This window comes from Dioszegia hungarica (assembly GCF_025882075.1).
Source record: "Dioszegia hungarica strain PDD-24b-2 chromosome Unknown MKK02contig_5, whole genome shotgun sequence".
NCBI lineage: Eukaryota > Fungi > Basidiomycota > Tremellomycetes > Tremellales > Bulleribasidiaceae > Dioszegia > Dioszegia hungarica.
The window spans coordinates 107,920-126,324 of record NW_026515767.1 but is presented as its reverse complement, the minus strand read 5'-3'; the positions used below and the strand labels follow the sequence as shown (position 1 = coordinate 126,324).

At 56.5% G+C, this 18,405-nt stretch overlaps 7 protein-coding genes across 7 annotated transcripts; 3 read left to right on the top strand and 4 right to left on the bottom strand.

The window, feature by feature from the left end:
* Positions 1-556: 556 nt before the first annotated feature.
* MKK02DRAFT_35743 (uncharacterized protein) lies at positions 557-4,441 on the bottom strand (the record flags this gene model as incomplete). Its single annotated transcript, XM_053089254.1, has 12 exons — positions 557-627; positions 673-826; positions 951-1,072; positions 1,119-2,036; positions 2,086-2,831; positions 2,904-3,341; positions 3,392-3,531; positions 3,583-3,641; positions 3,696-3,924; positions 4,003-4,140; positions 4,271-4,343; positions 4,386-4,441. 12 exons carry the CDS (start codon positions 4,439-4,441, stop codon positions 557-559), a joined length of 3,144 nt encoding a protein of 1,047 aa, XP_052948529.1.
* A 2,768-nt stretch (positions 4,442-7,209) lies between these two features.
* MKK02DRAFT_31075 (uncharacterized protein) lies at positions 7,210-8,396 on the bottom strand (the record flags this gene model as incomplete). The annotated part of the gene is made up of 4 exons (XM_053088206.1): positions 7,210-7,385; positions 7,424-7,462; positions 7,584-8,054; positions 8,159-8,396. The coding sequence occupies 4 exons, from the start codon at positions 8,394-8,396 to the stop codon at positions 7,210-7,212; spliced, it is 924 nt and encodes a 307-aa protein (XP_052948528.1).
* Positions 8,397-9,227: 831 nt separating this feature from the next.
* On the bottom strand, positions 9,228-10,021 carry MKK02DRAFT_31074 (signal recognition particle, SRP9/SRP14 subunit; the record flags this gene model as incomplete). Its single annotated transcript, XM_053088205.1, has 5 exons — positions 9,228-9,323; positions 9,381-9,617; positions 9,713-9,819; positions 9,873-9,945; positions 9,992-10,021. The coding sequence occupies 5 exons, from the start codon at positions 10,019-10,021 to the stop codon at positions 9,228-9,230; spliced, it is 543 nt and encodes a 180-aa protein (XP_052948527.1).
* Positions 10,022-10,262: 241 nt separating this feature from the next.
* MKK02DRAFT_35742 (FRG1-like family-domain-containing protein) lies at positions 10,263-11,561 on the top strand (the record flags this gene model as incomplete). Its single annotated transcript, XM_053089253.1, has 6 exons — positions 10,263-10,377; positions 10,448-10,530; positions 10,605-10,786; positions 10,864-11,265; positions 11,361-11,489; positions 11,543-11,561. 6 exons carry the CDS (start codon positions 10,263-10,265, stop codon positions 11,559-11,561), a joined length of 930 nt encoding a protein of 309 aa, XP_052948526.1.
* A 336-nt stretch (positions 11,562-11,897) lies between these two features.
* Positions 11,898-13,282, bottom strand: MKK02DRAFT_21988 (domain of Kin17 curved DNA-binding protein-domain-containing protein; the record flags this gene model as incomplete). Its single annotated transcript, XM_053086495.1, has 5 exons — positions 11,898-12,038; positions 12,081-12,545; positions 12,729-13,058; positions 13,107-13,174; positions 13,225-13,282. The coding sequence occupies 5 exons, from the start codon at positions 13,280-13,282 to the stop codon at positions 11,898-11,900; spliced, it is 1,062 nt and encodes a 353-aa protein (XP_052948525.1).
* A 213-nt stretch (positions 13,283-13,495) lies between these two features.
* MKK02DRAFT_21846 (putative glutamate-5-semialdehyde dehydrogenase) lies at positions 13,496-15,167 on the top strand (the record flags this gene model as incomplete). Its single annotated transcript, XM_053086475.1, has 4 exons — positions 13,496-13,675; positions 13,735-14,005; positions 14,055-14,377; positions 14,574-15,167. The coding sequence occupies 4 exons, from the start codon at positions 13,496-13,498 to the stop codon at positions 15,165-15,167; spliced, it is 1,368 nt and encodes a 455-aa protein (XP_052948524.1).
* An 833-nt stretch (positions 15,168-16,000) lies between these two features.
* On the top strand, positions 16,001-17,064 carry MKK02DRAFT_21926 (NmrA-like family protein; the record flags this gene model as incomplete). Its single annotated transcript, XM_053086485.1, has 2 exons — positions 16,001-16,271; positions 16,340-17,064. 2 exons carry the CDS (start codon positions 16,001-16,003, stop codon positions 17,062-17,064), a joined length of 996 nt encoding a protein of 331 aa, XP_052948523.1.
* Positions 17,065-18,405: the final 1,341 nt, after the last annotated feature.

The following is an 18,405-nucleotide window of genomic DNA, read 5'->3' as shown; positions in this document are numbered from 1 at the left end:
GAAGCAAGCGAGAGGGACAGACAGGGCATGAAAGTTGGTCCATCTAGCACAAAAAAGCGAATACAACGAAGAGGTCGGGCATGATTTAGTAGTTACACGATTGATACAATACACTGGGTGGGGTATGAAGCGAGTAGTGAGGGCGGCCGCGGGATGGAAGAGTCGGAGAGCCATCTCGAGAGCCTGACGAGTGGTGTTGTGTCGAACGTTGACCGAGAAAGCCGAAAATCCCGAAATGAGCGATGTATGATCCGCGCCGGATGAAGATGTCCGGGGAGCTAGGCGACCCGCGCGGTAGCTGGGATTGGAAGCTGGGGGATAATGTCTTGGTTGGAGTGCAGTGGAGGGGGTTGAGGATGACGGAGAGATGTGTGAAGCCCGAGTCGGCTGTACACCGCCGCGACCAGGGTGCAGTTGAGGGGGATGGTGGCAGTCAGATGGGGGGTATCGATATAGGGGGTATAGCCGATGATAGGTATATATGGGCGAGATCGTAATATGCTTCGGCCCCCGGCAGGTCACTGAGCAGCCGTTGACCAGGTGAGAGGAGGGTCTGTTATGTAGGCTTGGTGTCCGCCACCATCTTCTGACGAAGGGTGTTGAGCCTAGTACGGATAGGGTTGATAACTACTGATCAGCTCTCTATCATTCAAAAGGAGTCAAGATGCTCACCCTTCTCCACACTGATCCGATCTTCCTCCTTGATACCTCCCCCATCATACATCGCCTCATCCAGCAGCGCCATCAGCAGCCAAAGGGCATTCTCGTACCCCGCTTCAGCGACAGGCAGATCGCCCTGCAGCTCTGCAATAGCTCCCTGGCGAGACTGATGAATCAGCTGAGATCACATCGATACACCATCGAGGCACGTGCAGCTGTTCAAGGAGGCTGGAGGGGAATGGAGAAAAGTCTGGGGATGATTGCAGCAGGCAGAGCAAAAAGTGACCTACCATATCTCTCGCCTTATCATGAAGTAGGCGCTCGACAAATGGCAGCTCCTCGGCACACCTCAATTTCGCCCATTCGGCCTTTTCGTAGCACTCGTTGAATCTTGCCCGGAGCCACTGAACCACTACCGGGTCAGCTTCTTGGCCATCCCAACCATTCACGAGACTCACTCTCGTTCAGCTCCACTCCCGCCTCTCCCACAACCCCCGCCCTTTCCTCCCAATACCTCTGAATCATATTCGTCCCCTTAACAATAAACCCCAGCGCCTTGCAATACAGCACGCACGCCTCCCCAGCCGCCAGCTCCTGTTCCCTCAATCGCAACACTTCCGAGTTGGTCGATGACGAGCTGCTCTTCCTCCGAATCGGATTATCCGCGAAAGGCGAAGACGACCCTTGTACCTGTGCCTGAGCCTGCGCTTGAGCCTGCGCAGGATCCCGCGAGAGACCCGTGACGTCCCTACGGCCCTGCGCGAGGGTATTCCAATTCCCCAGCCTAACGTCACCCAGCTCGAACAGCGCAAATGCCTTCCGAGCGAGGTCCTCGACGGCCTTGAGCAGCTCTTCCTCTGCCGGGTCCACCTCGGCCGTCCCGCTCATTCTACGCCCGGACGATGTTCGAGGTCGGAAGTGGGGCCGGTTCGTAGCTCGCGCTAAAGCTATAGCGGCCGTATTTGCCCCGTGACCAATCATGCGGATAGCGGTGTTGGTGAGCGCACGAGCGAGCGCGCCAGTCTGGAGAGAGGACGGTGAAGCGCTCAGTCGAGAAACGAGGTTCTCGGGCGAGAAGCCAGGTGGGAAGACGGTCAGGCTAGGCTGGGGTGGGTGAGCGTGGGGAATTGAAGAAGGGCGAGTGAGCGCAGAGGAGGATGGGCGGCGGAGCGTGCTTGGCTGGACAGCGAAGGGAGGAGTGGACGATAGGCCGGCTGGAGGGGAGTACGAGTTCGGGATTGGGGGAGCCCGGTCCGAGCTTTGGCTAGAAGGGGCGGCGGAGGGTTTGAGAGCGGATACGGGTCGGGTGACGACGCTGATTCGGGAGCTGGGACGACGGACCAGAGCTTGATTCACTCGGGATGCTTGATCGAATTCTGTACAGTCAGCTTCTGATCCGACAAGTCGAGAAACCAGGAAGCTCACCATCCGCGAGCGCATTAACCTCGACCGTCTGCTTCTCCACCATCACATATTCCCTTCCTACCACCTCGCTCGAGTCCATGCTCTCATCCTCCACACCCCGCGTGATCGGAGGCGTAGACGCCAGCGGAGATCCCTCCGAGACCCTCGTGCGGCCAAAGGACGGCGGCTGATTTGTCGGGGGAGTGACGGGCGTGGGCTCATCCGGACTGACCCCAGCATTACTGATCCGCCGATTTGACGTTGGCTGCCGATAGTTGGTGAGCTCTGCAGCAGGAGCTTTGGGTGTTGTAGCTGTGCTTGAGCTGACGGTAGGCTGACGAGGGGGTGGATTGGGGCGAGGCGGAGCGGTGGGAGACCGAGAAGGAGGGGGAGGATCATCGCTGACGTAGTACTTGGGCTCGCTCCGCCTTACCGGTGTCTGCCGAGGTGCTTGCGCGGCCTGCCGAGGCGCGGGTGTAGGCGAGGTGATGATCGGGGTGGGAGGTGGAGATGGTCTGGCACGAGGCGTAGGTGAGGTGTGCTGGATGATTGGCGGGGATGCGGGCAGGGGCCGGGTGTAAGGTGTTGAGCTTGGCGCAGGAGGAGCAGGTCGCGTCGGGGTCAGAGCCGGCGAAGGGGCAGGTGCCGGAGCGGGGTTCAACGCCGGATCCGCCGTCGTCGGCTGCTTAACATGGTGTCCTGTCCACTCTTCAGTAGGCATCTCCTTCTCCTTCTCCTTCCTCCCGACGGCCGCATTGAACCTCGCTCTCTCCCGATCTACCGCCTCCTTCAGCCTCTGCTCGGCCTCCACCTCCCTCGACCGTCTCATATCCCTCGACCTCCGCATCCTGTCTCCCACCGAGACCGACACTTCCGAGCTGCCCTCCACGCTGAGCAAGTCCGGAGACATACTGCTCTCCCCCTCCGAGCTCATGCTCTCAGACATGAACCCGTCCCATACCCCACTCTCAAAGAAAGCAGGAAAATCCATCCTCTCCGCCGGCTTGCGCTTGAGGAGCTTGCGGATGAGCTCCTTGATGTCCTCGCACGGGGGGACGCCGACGGGTTCCTTCGGCTCTTCTCCTGGACGAGTGGACTCGTCCGGGAATTTAATGCGGTCTTCGCCTTTTTCGATCCGCCGGAGAAGCTCGACGTGGTTGTTGGCTCGGAAGGGGGGTTTGCCAACTGCCATTTCGTAGAGCACAGCACCGACCGACCAGAGATCGGCTTTGGCGTCGTAGCGCTCATATCGGAGAATCTCGGGAGCCATGTACAGACTGAATGGTAAGCTGTTATCCGCCTTACAGATTGCAGCGTTGTAACTTACGGAGAACCGCATAGTGTCTCAGCCATGGCTGCAGCAGGCAATATTCGGGCAAACCCAAAGTCGGCAACTTTGAGCACCGGTACACCCAGAGGGTGACCATCCAGGATCTCCGCGGGTGTAGGAGGCTGCATGAGCAGGTTCTGTAGGATCAGTAGCTGCACTCCAGGAAGTCGACCTTGAAGTGGCCTCACCTGAGGCTTGATATCCCGATGTATCAAGTTCTGCCGCCTCAGGAATCGCAGAGCTCCAGCTGCTTATCAGCTTGGCCCTTTGATGAAACAACGTAAAGAAGAGGAAAGCTCACCCAGCTGACCCAGGAAACACCGCGTGACGCGCTCCTCAATTCCCCCGGCAGCCGGATGAGGCCAGAACATCTTTCCGTTCTGATCGAGCGATAGCGGACCCTTTCCCGGGAACATGCCTGGACGAGGTACAAAGTCGAGGGTGTCGAGCTTGCCGCGTTGCTTGATGTAGAAGGAGAGGTCGGAGCCGGTGCAGTACTCCATGACTAGGTAGATGTGCGAGTCGGATTTCTGATGTTGTTAGCCAAGTATCTCCAGACAGGGATAGCGAGTGGACCCCGGCTGGAGATTAGGAGGACGGTAACTCACGAAACAGTCCTCCAGGCCGACGATATTGCGATGATTGATCGCCTTCAAGATGTTGATCTCGCTCTCGAGATTCTCGAGCAGCTTGGCGGTGAGTTTCTGTCGGCTGACCGCTTTGATAGCGACAAGCTGGTGCGTCTTCTGCTCGTGTACATGATGAGGAGCAATCCAGGAGTGTCAGGCGGAGTCAGTGTCGAGGAGGGTAGGGGCAAAGGAAAGAAGGCTTAGTCAGCGGATGAACCACTTTGGTATGAGGATGGGAGATGCTCACGGTTCGATACGCTCTGTGCACCGTAGCGAAGCTCCCCCGCCCAATCTCCTGGCCGATATGATAATTCCCTAGCCTTTGGGTAGGACCTGCCGATGGGTCCAAGGCGGATGCTGACGAGCTGCGGGCATGCGGTGCAGCTACCCCGCCGGGCGGTGGCTGTGATGGCAGCATAGGGGCAGGATTTGCCTAGTAGTGATAGGGACACTGAGGTAGTGTGGGGAGTTAGGGACGGGGGTGTAGGTGACTGAGTGAAAGGAGGCCGCGTCGAAGGGCCTAGAGCGAGATCGAAGCTGATGTAGGGATTGATGCGCGTTGGAATGTATGATGATCGCTCCGAGGTCTGCCGCTTGGCTACACTCGACGTGCTTATTCCCGGCCCCGATCGCGTCCACCCCGCTCAGTCGATGACCGCTTCGAAGGAGTATCGCGTTGATGGGGCCAGATAGCGCGGTGGCCGCTGAATGGAGGGAGTTGGCCGCTCCTCCTTGCTACTGTATTCGATTGTGTGGATTCGAGTCGACGGGGGAAGGGGAAGAGTAAGCTCGAAGCTCGAAGGGAATGAAGGTAAACGGAGCAGTCTGAGACAAGAGGAGAAGGAAAGGGAAGGGGAGGGAAGGATGAGGTGACGATAAGTGAGGTGCGAAGCGGAACTGCGGGGCCGCGCGGGGGGTGTCCCTATCGATGCGGGGTAAGCGATCCGATCTTTGGGCCTCTTGGGTGGTCAAGCTATATACAAGTACAAAAGAGGTACAGAGGAGAAGAGAGGATTGTGCATCGATGATACAGCAGGTCCAGCTGACTATCGAGCAGCGATTGCGCGATTGACCCGGCAGAGGGTGTACGACGTGTACGTGATGCGATCGAGCGACGCGATAAGCAGAGCTCCGCTCCGGGCGGGGGACGGGGATGAGGGTATGTTTCAGGCTGAGCTCATTGAGAGTAAAGAGGTTTGAGTGCGCTTTGTTGACCAGTCGATGGGGCGCATCTGAGATAGAGGTGATAAGGCAAGATCGCGCCATGGAAGGCGAAGGAAGGGTGGATGATCTGCCGATCACGTCAGTGTTGCGTTAGCTCGGTGGCGATAGCGTGCTGATAGCGCAGGGACTGCGCAGGGATGGTCATGGGCAGATTACCATACATTTAGTACATCTAGGCTCAACAGGGCGAGGCAAGTATATATGAGGCGACTCAAACGAAGGTCAGTAGCAACCATTGTAGCCTGGCAGTACCCATCGCCCTGGTCAAGCCTCAGCTTGCACATAAAGGAAAAGGTCTATACATCTCAAGCGACTCAAACCCAAGCGATGCTAGTAGCATATCCACAACATGACGTCAACGAAACTCGTCTCACTACGCACACCTCTGATTGCCTCATACTGTATAGCCTCATACGCGTCGCGCTGATAGCTCTGAACCACCTCGGACGTCCGTGTGATGCTCCTATTCGACGTCCATGACCCACTCATCATCATCTCCACCAGCTTCTCCATTCACGTTCACCACCGAAGGCTGCAGTCCGTTTCGATCTGGGAGCGCTGACTTCTGCCCTCCGACGTACTTGTCAGTACCTGCGTCGGATACCGCCTGTCTGCCGACGGCTCCGAGTGGCTTGACCTTGGAACTGAGTCTCCCTTTTCTCCGAGGCTGCTGTTGGTCACGGTCTTGGAGTCCCTTGCCCTTGCGATTCCCTGTTCCACGCCCTTGAGATAACAGCGAAGGTCCTCGGCACGTCTGGACAGCAACGGGCGAGCTGCCTCGAAGACATCGTTAGAGTGGCTCGCTCCGGTTCGGATGGGGTCAAGAATCGAGATGCCTTCCTTGCCACTCCATTCCTTCAAGGTATCCGCGACAGCCTTCTCTGACTCCTCATCGATAGTAGCACCAGGTGATAGCTTACCGATCACGCAGAAATGGGTCCATGTGCATGTGCAATCGTCATTCAAGAACATCGCGGGGGTCACGCGCCTACATTGGAACACGGAAGTATCGAGGGAGTACAGCACCGCATTATTCGGTAGCTGCGTGTTGTCCGTGAGCCGATCGTAGTCGGCATCGGTGTGCGAGGCGATGTTCGACTTGGTGAAGGAGACTTCCCAGGCTGGCCGGTCCAGAGCAGCGGTGGCGAGCCAGAACCGCGCGTCAGGCTCTTGGAACAGCTGATTCGACAGATCTGTTGCTTTCTTGATGGCTGCGCTGGTGTTCGGCTTGGTCTGTGCGAATCGCGAGATCCACTGCGACAGCAGCTCCCGACTGCCGAGATCAGACGCGGGACGAGATTCCAGGCCGACACGCGGCCATCAGCGTCGAAGGTGATGCGAAAACTTCGATCGAGAATCACTGGCGCTGAATTTCCCTCTCCATTCGCAGAGTCCTTAGGGGTGAAAGAGTCGACAGTGAGGGGCAGGATCTTGAGACCGATTGCATTCTTCCCCTGGTCCTCTGTGGCGGACAGGATCTCCACGTACGAGTACATGCTGTCAATGAGAAGCGATTAGGTATGTGAGGAGTAGATATGGAATGAGCTTGAAGTGCAAAATCGAGGATAAGAGACAACGCGAGGGGAATCTGGGGATTCCGCCAGGTTTGAGGCACACGAGACCAGAATGATCTCCATACTAGGCTGCACACCCAAAGGATCTACATTAAGGGAGCTGCGCAATCTACTGTATGGCGTGATTGTTATAGGCTCGCGCTATCCTTCAATGTGGCACTCGCATAGGCTTGACAGCCCTTCCTTTCAGCCCCCTACGAGGCGCGCTGGCAAGGTCCATCACCCTCTTCATATATCATCGCCGATGCTCAGATACCCAGTAAAACAGTCTCGCAGATAAAACGCAATTACCGCCCGCTCTCAGCGCCACTTTCGCATTTGCCACCGCGCGTTCCTGCCACCCTAGAGCACATCGTTCAATTTAGAAGTTGTGCCTGCCGTGGATCTACTATATGCTCAGAAACCGCTCGCTCGGAGACTCCATGAGATTCCAGCTGGGCCTGACTAGCGCAGCTCTCTTGTGCAACAGGTCTCGGCGGCTGAAATGAGTGGCCGAGCAAGCAGTCTGGCGGGTTTCATCTGCTGGTGGCGAGATAACCGAGATGAGGAATGAGGTGTTCATATCTGTCCGATATCAACCAGTCTCACATCACAAGACCCACCTGCAAACTCTCGGACTTCAGGCAGAGTGGCGCTTCTGGCTGGGAACAGCCTTGATTATAAGTTTGCGTTCACCATCGCACCTATATACATGTATCAGTACGGAATGTGATGTGAAATCGAGTAGCTATCAGTCATGAATACTCTCCCCGGTAAGCGCACATGTGTCGTCCTCTTCGGCCGCGTCGCCGAGCGAGTCGCTGCTCGACGCAACATTCTGGCCGCTCGCCACCTTCCTCTGTAAGCTCGCAAATAACGCCTCGAGTAGCTCCCCGCCCTCTTTGCCGGACACCGGGATGTATCTCCCTTCTGACATCCATTGGTGCAACGCCTCAGGGATCGGTGCGGTAGATTCCCAATCAATGGATCTGTCAGTATTGAGAGGGAGGGCGGAAGGATACCACAGCGTGTGTCGAGTATCGACAACAAGAAGCGGGGCCCACTCTCGGCCGTCGTACTTGATGGCATTGTCTGATGAGTGAGGCTTCCGGAACGCGGCAAGCACCCTCCCAGTGTTTCGTCCTGACTCTTGATCGGTCTCCTTGTGAGGTTCGGTCCAGATTCCAGCCTTGAACGTTTGTGAGAGGACATTTGCCCACAGAACCTGGTCTGCTCGGTCACTGGCTTGCCAGTCTCCCATGTCAGCCTCATCCTCAATCAGCCACCGGTCCGCGATCGTAGACGCGTGCTCAAACGGTTTGCCGGTGGTCATAAGTGGCCACCGTCTCGCAATGAACCCTGAATGCCTTTGTGCTCGTTGCCATCTTCACCTTTGAACGAGTGCTTGGCCGTCTTTCCCCCATGGATGAGGGTTCCGGTTTCTTGATCGAACTTGAACTCGAAATGGCGTTGGAGAAAGACACGTCCTCCGTCCTTCAAGTCGACGTAATCGACACCTTGGCGGCGGAACTCGAGAACACCGGTATCGTTGGATGTCGGCACTGTGCGCTTCAGGGAGTTCAGGTACTGAGCCATGGCGTAATTGGAGTTCGACTTGTGGATGATAAGAGGAGAATCGACACAATGTGGGATCCCGCTTTTGGCCTGTTTGGGCCTTGTCGGGCCTGAAGTCGAACCAGCTGTGGTGTCCAAAGGAACGCTATCAAGGGATCAGGTCACCAGCGGAAAGCATGGCGAAAATTAGGCGTGCGTTAATACTCGTGTGAGAGCCGTTAGGCTCGTCAGCACCTGTGGATGATTTGCACATGCGCCAAGGTACTTATTTAGCCAGGCAGTAAAGCAGAGTGAGGAACGTATTGAACCCAAGTCCGTAACTCGCAAGAGGTACGAGATTGAGGCCAGCATCGACTCGTCAGCTTGACCAAGATGGTGATCCACCATGAATTATACGATAGACTGATCCTGCACCAGCGTCATCAAGGCCGCGCAAGCCGCCACATCATCAATCACTCTCCCTACCATATCTCCCTGATACACCGGTCTGTGTGTAGCTGTGCGAAACCTCAGGTCTCAAGCTGATCGTACACGCTCTCGATTGATTTGTCGGCCACAGGACCTGCTTATATCGTTGTCCCTGAACGAGACATCTCCTGCCGTTCAGAGGATATGCGAGCCTGTCTTCGTTCGTAGCTTGCCTTTCCGATTGACCAATGAGTCAGCTCTGGCGAGAACGATGGTGATGCTGGCGGGTATATCGCACAGGCCGAAACTCAACAGACAGCGTCAGCTTGCAGCGAACATGGGTAGCTGGATCAGCAGTGTAGTCAGTCTCCCGACATGAAGTCATCAGCCGCCCGTTTCCATCATCCTTCCAAGCTCAGTTACCGACCGCTATCTCTTGCTTCCTCATACACCGCTTATCTTCCCCCCTTGCGCCTCCGCCCGTAATTCCACCCTCTCCCTCTCCGCCTCCTTCTTCAACTGCGCCTGCACCTTTCTTTGCTAGAAACATCAGCACCCATCCCACCGATCCCCTCCCACTCTTGGACAAAGACTCACCCTCTGCCGTCTCCCCGCTCCTCTCTTCCCCTTCACATCCCCAGTTGCCGCCCCCGCCCCAACGCCAGCCGTCGTCCCCAGCTTGACGTCCACATAAAGCTCCTTCCTCTTCCTGGTAAACAGTTCCGCCTTTGCCTTTTCCTTCTTCTTGTCCCGTTTGCGCATTTGAGGCGCCATGGATGCTTTCAGAAGGGAGCCGTATCGGGCGTGAAAAGTAGGGAGGGAGGATGAGGGGATCTGCGTGTCAGCTTGAAATCCCGCGTACAGGCTATGGCAGTGCTGTGGTCTGTGGTGGTGGCGGTAAGAGATGAGGAGGAGAGGCGATGACGTACTCGGGTGGAGTACTTGGGACCGTCTTTCTGGAAACACCGTAACAGGACTTCATATTCTGATCCGCTCGCTCCGTCCACTTCCATCTTCTCCTCCTGGCCCTGTACGTCTGATGCGTCAGCCTGATCTGGCAATGACATGCACGAGTACGACCTAGCTCACATCTCTTGTGCGTGAGCCATATACTGCCCTTTGTAGAGGGCTCAGCGAAGCATTGGGTCAGACGACCGAGGAACTGGATTGTCAGCTTGGTTTGACTCCTGGCGGGATGAGAAACGTACCTCGTCGGGCGAAAGTAATTCTGTGGGCATTGTGTGGCTTGTGCGGTGCTGCTGAGAGGTACTGAGAGGTGTTGCAGGTGATATACTAGGGAGCTAGGTGAAGTATGGTAGATAGAGCAATTGGTACATAGAGCCAATTGTAGGTGGAGGATATTTTGATTCCGCCCCCCACTTACCCACCCAACTCGACCATCTCTCCTGCCTGGGCCTCGTGCTTCAGTGCATAGCATATACTGATTCATACTCATCATCCACTTCTGGCTGTCACGACATGCCCAGCAAATTACTCTTCAAAGGCGACAAGCCAAAGAAGAAGAAGCGGACGCACAAGGAGACCGAGGATGATGGGGACGATCTGGCAATTATGGCCGCTGGGGATCCGCGGGGTGCGTCTTAGTCTCGAGATCTACAGTCTCTGGAGGAGAACTTTGGTCGAAAGCGATGCTGACTGTATAGGATGGGTTTTCCCGGAGGACATACTAGAGATCAACGGTCCGAGCTACATCATCCTTCCTACCGAACCGCTCAGCTGTCTTGCAGTACGTCTTCCACCTTGGCTTCCCCCAGCTCTGCATCTGTCCTATCTGTCCAGAAACATCGACTGATATTTCAGTGGCATCCTGCTGCTCAAAAAGTATACGCCGCACCAATAGACCTCCCTCAAGCCCCAGAAGGTCATGACGAGCTCTCCACCGCTGAGATCCTGTCAACTCTGGAACCGACCGATGTGAATACCGTATGGGTCGTCAGTCGCTTGAGCGGGAGCGAGGACGTCATCAGTTTGCGGAGTAGCTCGTGCGTACTCTTCCTAAACTCCCGCTTGATACACCGAAGAAAAGTAGGCGGGGCGGGCACCAAGCTGATATCTATAGCGGGACCTTCCTCTCTGCCCCGCCATCCGGCGTCTTATCAGCCACAACCCCCTCTCGCGGCCCACTCGAAGCTTTCGTCCCTCTCCTCACTCCCGCTTCTTCCTCCTCCGGCTCCTCATCCTCATCAAGCGCCTTCCCGACTCTCCACCTAAAAACAAATTCCCTCACGTTCCTCTCTTCCTCCTCGGCCGCCGGTCTCGGATCGAAGGTCGAATTGCGTGCCGACGCAGATACAGCCGGTGCTCAAGAAGGATTGAGGATCAAGTGTCAGCGCGAGTTTGTGCTGCGGGCGAGGTTGGAGAAGGAGGATGCGAAGGGCGGGGATGGCGGATCGGGGAAGGTTAGGCGGATGTTGGATGGGGGTGCGAAAGCTGGGAGTTTGGAAGATGAGATGAATAGGAAGTGAGTGTCCCCTTCGCTTTGATTGATGAACCTCATCCGGCGGGGAAGAGAGGGGATGGCGTGACAGCTCGACGAGGACAAAGCTAATGACATAGTCGCGATGCTCAGACATGGGGAGCTGGCCGAGTTGTGGTCTCCAAAGGGGACCGGAAAGAGGTCAAGAAGGCTCGAGCGGAGGGTAGATTGGCAGAAGCGATGCTGGACCGGAGAGCAGCGATGAAGAGGTACGTCCATCTCCCTCCCCTCAACTATAGTCGAGTAAAAGCTGACCGGACAGTGATCGATATGCCAAATAGAAGTAGGAAACGGCACATAGGTATAGATGTTGTACAACAAGATAACTGAAAAGTAATTCAAAGTCCCTCGTCTCCTCCTATCAACATAGTACAGCCCTGATACGCTTGACCGGGATGGGCCTTATCCAGCCAGACCGGCCCAATCCCTTTATCTTCTCTTGCTCGAATCCCATTCCCAACCCAAGGTCAGTAGATGGCCTACATCTCGCTCTGATCTGTACGCTATGCGGGAGATGAAATGGTATCTATGCAGATGTTGTACAACACGACAACTAATGGCCTAATGGCCCGTACAAACTACTTCCCAAGTCTTCCCCTCAGTCCACTAACCCGGACCTAGTACGTTCGACCGAGATTCGGTTTGCTCGTCCTCACCGGGCCAATGCCTCCATATCCCCCTCCCCCACTACCGTTCCCGCCTCGACCCCCCTTCCGCGCCTGATCCTCCCGCATCAACCTCTCCGCCTCACTCGTGTACTTTCTCGCACCACCTCCACTACCCATCTGCGTCCCAGCTACGGACCCATCCCGATCCCGATCCCGGTCACCATCTTCCGCTTCCGCCTTGACTTTGGCCACCTTGGCCGCCTTGAAGACGTTGACCGGTGCAGGGCGTTTGAGGGGGTTGGCTATCGACAGCGGCTTTATGTCTGCGCCGGTACCGAAGCCAGGCCGAGCGCCTCCGAATGATAGGGATGTCGATGTGGATGGTCCCGCAGCTGCTCCTGCCGAAGCTACCTCCTCCCTGGATTCCGCCTTGACCGATGGCCCAGCCCCAGCCCCCGCCTCGCTCTTTACGCCAATAGGAGCAAACGACAGGGTAATCTTCTCCCCTTCCTTCTTGACGAGGTCGGCATCCATCTTGGCGGCCTCTGCGAGCCTGACGGCTTCTTGCGCCTTGGCGCGCTCGATCTGTTCGGCTAGAGAGTGGCGTTCGCGCTCTTCGCCGTCCATTGTTGCTCGGTCGCGTTTTTGTAGGGCCGCCTGAAGGGTCAGCACTTGATCTTCACCGGTCAGAAGCCTTGGAAACACCCTGCCCTCCCTTCATTCCCCGAGCATCGGGCTATTTGCCCGCTCTGCTCGAAGCTCTCGCAACACCTGTCCCCTCCCCTCACCTTCCCTCTTATTCCCTCCTCTCAGCCCCAAAATCCCAGAAGAACAACTCACCTGCTTCGACAGTGTCTCCGGCCTATTATCCACCCAACTAATCCACAACCCCTTCTCGTCCTCTTCGACCCTAACCAGCCCCGCCTTCCCAATCGTCGCCACAAACCCCGCGAGCGTGACCCACCGCGTCGAGTTCATGTGCACATGGTGCTTATCCTGGATATACTCATTATAGACCTTGTTCGCCTGGACGCGGTTCGTAAGGTGGCGCGTGCGAAGGAGGGTCATGAATTCCGATTGGAATTGGGAGGAAAAGTCGGATATGGCTGATCCGGCTTTGGGGCCGAGGAGGAGGATTTTACGGAGGTGGGATTCGGCGCGGCAGTGGGCCTGGGTATCAGCCAAGCACAATAGGAGAGCTAGAAGGAATGGACTGACCTGGAATCCGTTCTCGTCTCGACATTGTTTCTCGCATACTTGACAATACCACCTCAATCTCCCGAGTCCTACCGAATTAGCTCTCACCTCAGCGCAGATAGGAAGATGCAGAGCTCACCTTTCGCCTTGATAGCGTTCGCTGCGGCCTTTGTGGACCCTGCTTCTGCCTTACCCATACTGACTTGGGATAGAGATATAGTATCGAGGAGACAGCTCGAGTTGGGTGGCGACAGCAGCCAAAGGGGGAGAATGGGGATTATCCAATCTCCGAGGTATATCCGTGCGTCCTTGTTGGTCGAGTACTCGAAAAGTCAGAGCCAACTTTAAAGGCAAGGCCAAGGGGGTATAGACCGCCCATCTCTCATCTATCCTATCTAGAACACAACAGTATGGCAGACCAATCGTCCAGCTCGAGCCCTGCGGAGGGTATCGCACTCGCCGCTCGCCGGGCATTCGAAGCGTCCCAGCTCGTAGACCCCTCCGAGCGGAATATCGCCCTCGAGGCGATCAGGCGGGTACTACAGGAGAAGAAGGCGGAGGTGCTCGAGGCGAACCAGAAGGACATGGAGGTGAGGCTTCCCTCATGTTCTACTGATACTACTGACCGAGTCTTTGGCTGACGACATAGGCCGCCCGGACCCAAGTCGAAGCTGGTAAACTCTCCCCGACCCTCTTATCCCGGCTAGACCTCTCCCGTCCGGGCAAGTTCGAAGCGATGTTACGGGGTATATCGGATGTCGCGGCCTTACCGCTCCCTACGGGTCAGGTGACATTTGCGAAGGAGCTGGGACCGGGATTGGAGCTGCATAGGGTGACGTGCCCTATTGGGGTGTTGTTGGTTATATTCGAGGCGAGGCCGGAGGTGGTGGTCAATATTGCCGCGTTGGCTATCAAGAGCGGTAAGCCCAATACTCGAATCGTACAACAGGGGTCCAGCTAATACCCCAGGAAACGCCGCCATCCTCAAAGGCGGCAAAGAATCCCTACACACCTCCGGCCTCCTCTCCGCCCTCATATCCTCCGCTCTCGCCCCCACCCCCATCCCCCAAACCTTCATCCAGTCCGTCTCGTCCCGCGCCGACATCCAGGGCCTGCTGTCCCAGGATCGGTATATCGATCTGGTGATGCCAAGAGGAGGGAACGAGCTGGTGACGAGTATCAAGAACTCGACAAGGATACCGGTGATGGGCCATGCGGATGGGATATGCGCGGTTTATGTGGATGAAAGCGCGAGGGAGGGGACGGCGGTGAGGGTGGTGGTGGAGAGTAAGGTGAGTAGAGATTTGATCTGCGAGGTGCGAGGTGCGCGAAGGGTGTCTCCCTTGCTCCATCCTTCTGATTTCAAGGACCGCGATACTGGCGGGATAGGAAGGAGATGGATCGGCACACAGGACAGGCGGGAGATGAGGATTTGCGGAGACTCGCAGACCGAATGGTGGTAGAGGAAGAAAGTCAGCTGATGTCCAGACCGATTACATGTCAGCTTGTAACGCCGCCGAGACGCTGCTACTACACCAATCCATCCTGCCCACTCTTTGGCCCAAAATCGCCGCGGCTCTCATCGCCGCATCCGTCACCCTCAAATGCGACCCCCCATCCCTCTCGGCCCTCTCATCCCTGTCTTCCGAGCTCATCACCCCCTCGTCGCCTGAGGACTACACGACCGAGTTCCTCGGCCCTACTCTTGCGGTCCTCACCGTCCCCTCCACCGCCGCCGCCATACAACACATCAACGCTCACTCTTCCCACCATACCGACTCGATCATTACCGAATCGGAAGCTTCGATGTCGGCCTGGGTCCGCGGGCTGGATAGCGCGAATGTGTACGTCAATGCGAGTACGCGGTTTGCGGATGGGACGAGGTATGGGCTGGGGACGGAGGTCGGAATTAGCACGGGCAAGACACATGCTCGAGGACCGGTGGGGCTGGAGGGACTGTGCATTTACAAGTACGTCCTCAGGAGTAAAGCCGAAACAGGGAGCACAATTGGCGATTATGAGGGCAAGGATGGCGCGGGATACAGCCATAAAGATCTACAATGGGGCGAAGCTCCGTTTTAGATGTATGAGGATGCTTGAGAAGCGGAGGAGGGAGGGGAAAGGATCGAGTGCTCTTGTTATTGCTTCATCTCGCGCTTCCTGTTCCGGGGACCAAAGAGCGGGAGAGGGAGAGGGAAAGGGAAAGAAAGGGGAAGGGGAACTGAAATATGTTTACCATTTTCATGTTTCGCCACTTGCTCGGCGTCTTGATGCGCCGCAAGTCGCGAGTATGGGGAACGCGATGTGACCTGCCAACCCAGAGAAGTATCCGGGACCTTGGGGGTCTGCCCACCTGCGTACGGGGACTGTTCGAAGGTCTGAACGGCACTGGCGGTTGTGTTTGCGGAATCCGGCTGGTGTGGTTTAAGCCCACCACCTGCTAGCTGACTGCAACGGAGCCGCAATATTGCATGTTGTCGTTCGTCTGGAGAGTAGGTGGGAGACTGGAGACTACCGGGTTTATCTTTTTGGGTGGCTCATCCGGATAATACGGAACCTGTCTGGATAAGCTGGACTTGCTGGAGGAGACCAAGTGGACGATGTACCATGCCTCGGCCTGTCATACTTTATTCTTTTCGGATCTGATGACCGCCGCTGGGATCGAGAGCGTCGCAGATACTACGTTACTGCCACGCGTCTCTCAGTAGTGCGGATAGGGGCGAGAACTGGGCGACCAGGATGCATGCGCATCGCAGATCACAACTCCGCATTCCTCGCTGATGACGTACGCGTGCTGCGATTGGCACGTCTCCTTTGAACCTTATGCCTCCTCTCATCTACCTGCTCATTCTCCACTATCTTCTGAGTCCCTTACATCCTACCTTTCATACTTCACACACTGCTGAGGACATAGTATGTCCTCCAAGCTCGCCATCTTCCCAGCCGCTGGCGGTCTCGGCGGCGCGACCCTGTCCCACCTGCTCGGCACTTGCAAATTCGACCCCTCCTTACTCGTCCTCGTCGCTCGATCCCCTTCCAAGCTCGAAGAAGACCGACAGCGCGGAGTCACTGTGCGCAAGGCGGACTTTGATGAGCCTGCGAGCTTTGAGGGCGTATTCGAGGGTGTACAGGTGCTAAACCTAATCTCATATCCCAGTTTCCAGCACAAGCACCGCTTCAAGGTGTGTTGTCTTTATCAAGAGTGGTTGTCGACGCCTCGATGTTGTGAGAGTCAAAGCTGATAGAGCAGGTAGCCAAAGCCGCCATTGACGCCGCAATATCGCAAGGCGTCACACACATCTTCTACTCCTCACTCGCTTTTTCCTCCTCTACATCCCCGGACAAATCGCCCGCCTTCTCCCCACACGTCATGCTCGCCCACCTGGACACTGAGGCCTGTCTCCACTCTCTCGCCAAAGCATCTACCCCAACATCCCCGTTCAGCTACACCGTCATCCGGCAAGGTCTATACAGCGAGTCCTTCCCCGTCTACACGGCCAACTTTGACCTCGGCGCCGCATCCTCCAGCTCGGAACAGGACATCCGGATCCGGATCCCGCATAACGGAGGCGGACCTGGTATACCTTGGGCGAAGAGGGATGAGCTTGGCGAAGCTACCTCTCGGCTGCTAGCGTCCTACATATCCAATCCGAAGGCATTCCCTCACATCAACGAGTCCATCACCCTCTCCGGTCCCAAGGCGTACACGCTCTCTGAGACGGCGGAGGTATTCTCGAGAGCCACGGGAAAGACGGTCAATATTGAGGAGGTGTCGGTGGACGAGTATGTGGGGAAGAAGGGAGTCGGGTATGGGAGTACGGATACGAATCAGTCGACCGAGATGGACAGGTTGTGGGCAACTGCGTTTGAGGGCGTGAAGAGGGGAGAGGCGGCGACTGTCACGGGGGATCTGCAGAAGTGGCTGGGAAGGGAGCCGGAGGCGTTCGAGGAGACAATACGGGGGATGCTATCTAGGTGATAATCAGTGGTGTCATCAACACCTGGACTAGAATGTCAACGCGGTTTAGCTCGCCCAAGCGTCTTGCAGCTGTCCTGTCCCAGCATCTCCAGTCGGTATCTGAGCAACCGAGATCCAGTATCAGGATGTAGATACGACTTGGTAAGGCATATGACGATACGATTCTGCTCATAAGATCATGAAGATCTCCCCTACAAGATTATCGCTTCTTCCCTTTCCCGCCCTTCCCCTTCTTCCCAGCCGCTGACGCAAGAGGTATCGGTACAGGTGGAGGTGGATCCGGCGCGGGCGATGTATCCGGTAGCCTAGACGGACCAGCTTCGTCTGACGTCGACGAGACCGATAAGTGCCGCATGTTGGAAGCGAGTGTCCCGAACTCCGCCTGGATATCTTCTAGAGGCTGCACCTTGGCCCGAGCCTTCCCATTGCCTATTTCTATATCATCAGCAATCTACTCCCTCCTCTCATCTATCCTGCTTGAAAGGAAGAAAGCGGCCGGACTCACCTGAGCAGTGCTCCACCTGATGCGCCGCCATAGACCCCACAGCAGCCATCATCCGCTCCATCTGCTGCATCACCATCCGATTCACCTGCCCTAGCTCCTTCACCACCTGCGACAGCTCCTGCACCATCCCGAACGTCTGCTGAGTGACGTGTGTGACGTCCACCAGGTTCTTCTCCAATAGCGATACGCGCGTGGTGAGGGCGTCGATACGGGTGTCGGTATCTGAGCGGAGCTCGGCGATGACATTGGCAGTGTACCGGTCGAGGCGGAGCGGAGCTGCGCCGGGACGCGGGGAAGGCGTGATTGGCTTGGAGGGGGCGATGTCGTCTGTATGGGCATCGGCCATTATACCTGGAGACGGAAGAGGGGGGAGAGGAGGAGGGGTAGCGCACAAGTCCTGCTCGTTCAGTCTATGCGCTTTGCTACAATACTTTCCAGCTCTCCTACAAAAGAACAGAGCGAGAAGGGCTGATACTCACAGTCTTGACCCGTATTCCTCCCCGTGAACAAGACCTGTAGATACCAGAATGATAACAGATGAGAAGGAGAAGATGAGATGAATGGGCGAGGATCTGCAGAGAGATTTCAGACTTGCTCGGACGACTTGTCGGCCCCGAAATCCACCAGTTTGTCTGTCTGACTGACTGTATCCTCAAGGCGACAGGCATAGCTGCGAGGTAGCCATGCCAGGCTGCAGGGATGTGATGATGCATCACAGTATGTAGCGAGTACAGCGTTTCACCGGCTGTATAAAAGCAATCTATCACTGTATACCCTCCCCGCGCACCTAAAATCCCTCCCCTCCCGAAGCCTCCCGCACACTGACAACCTGTTCC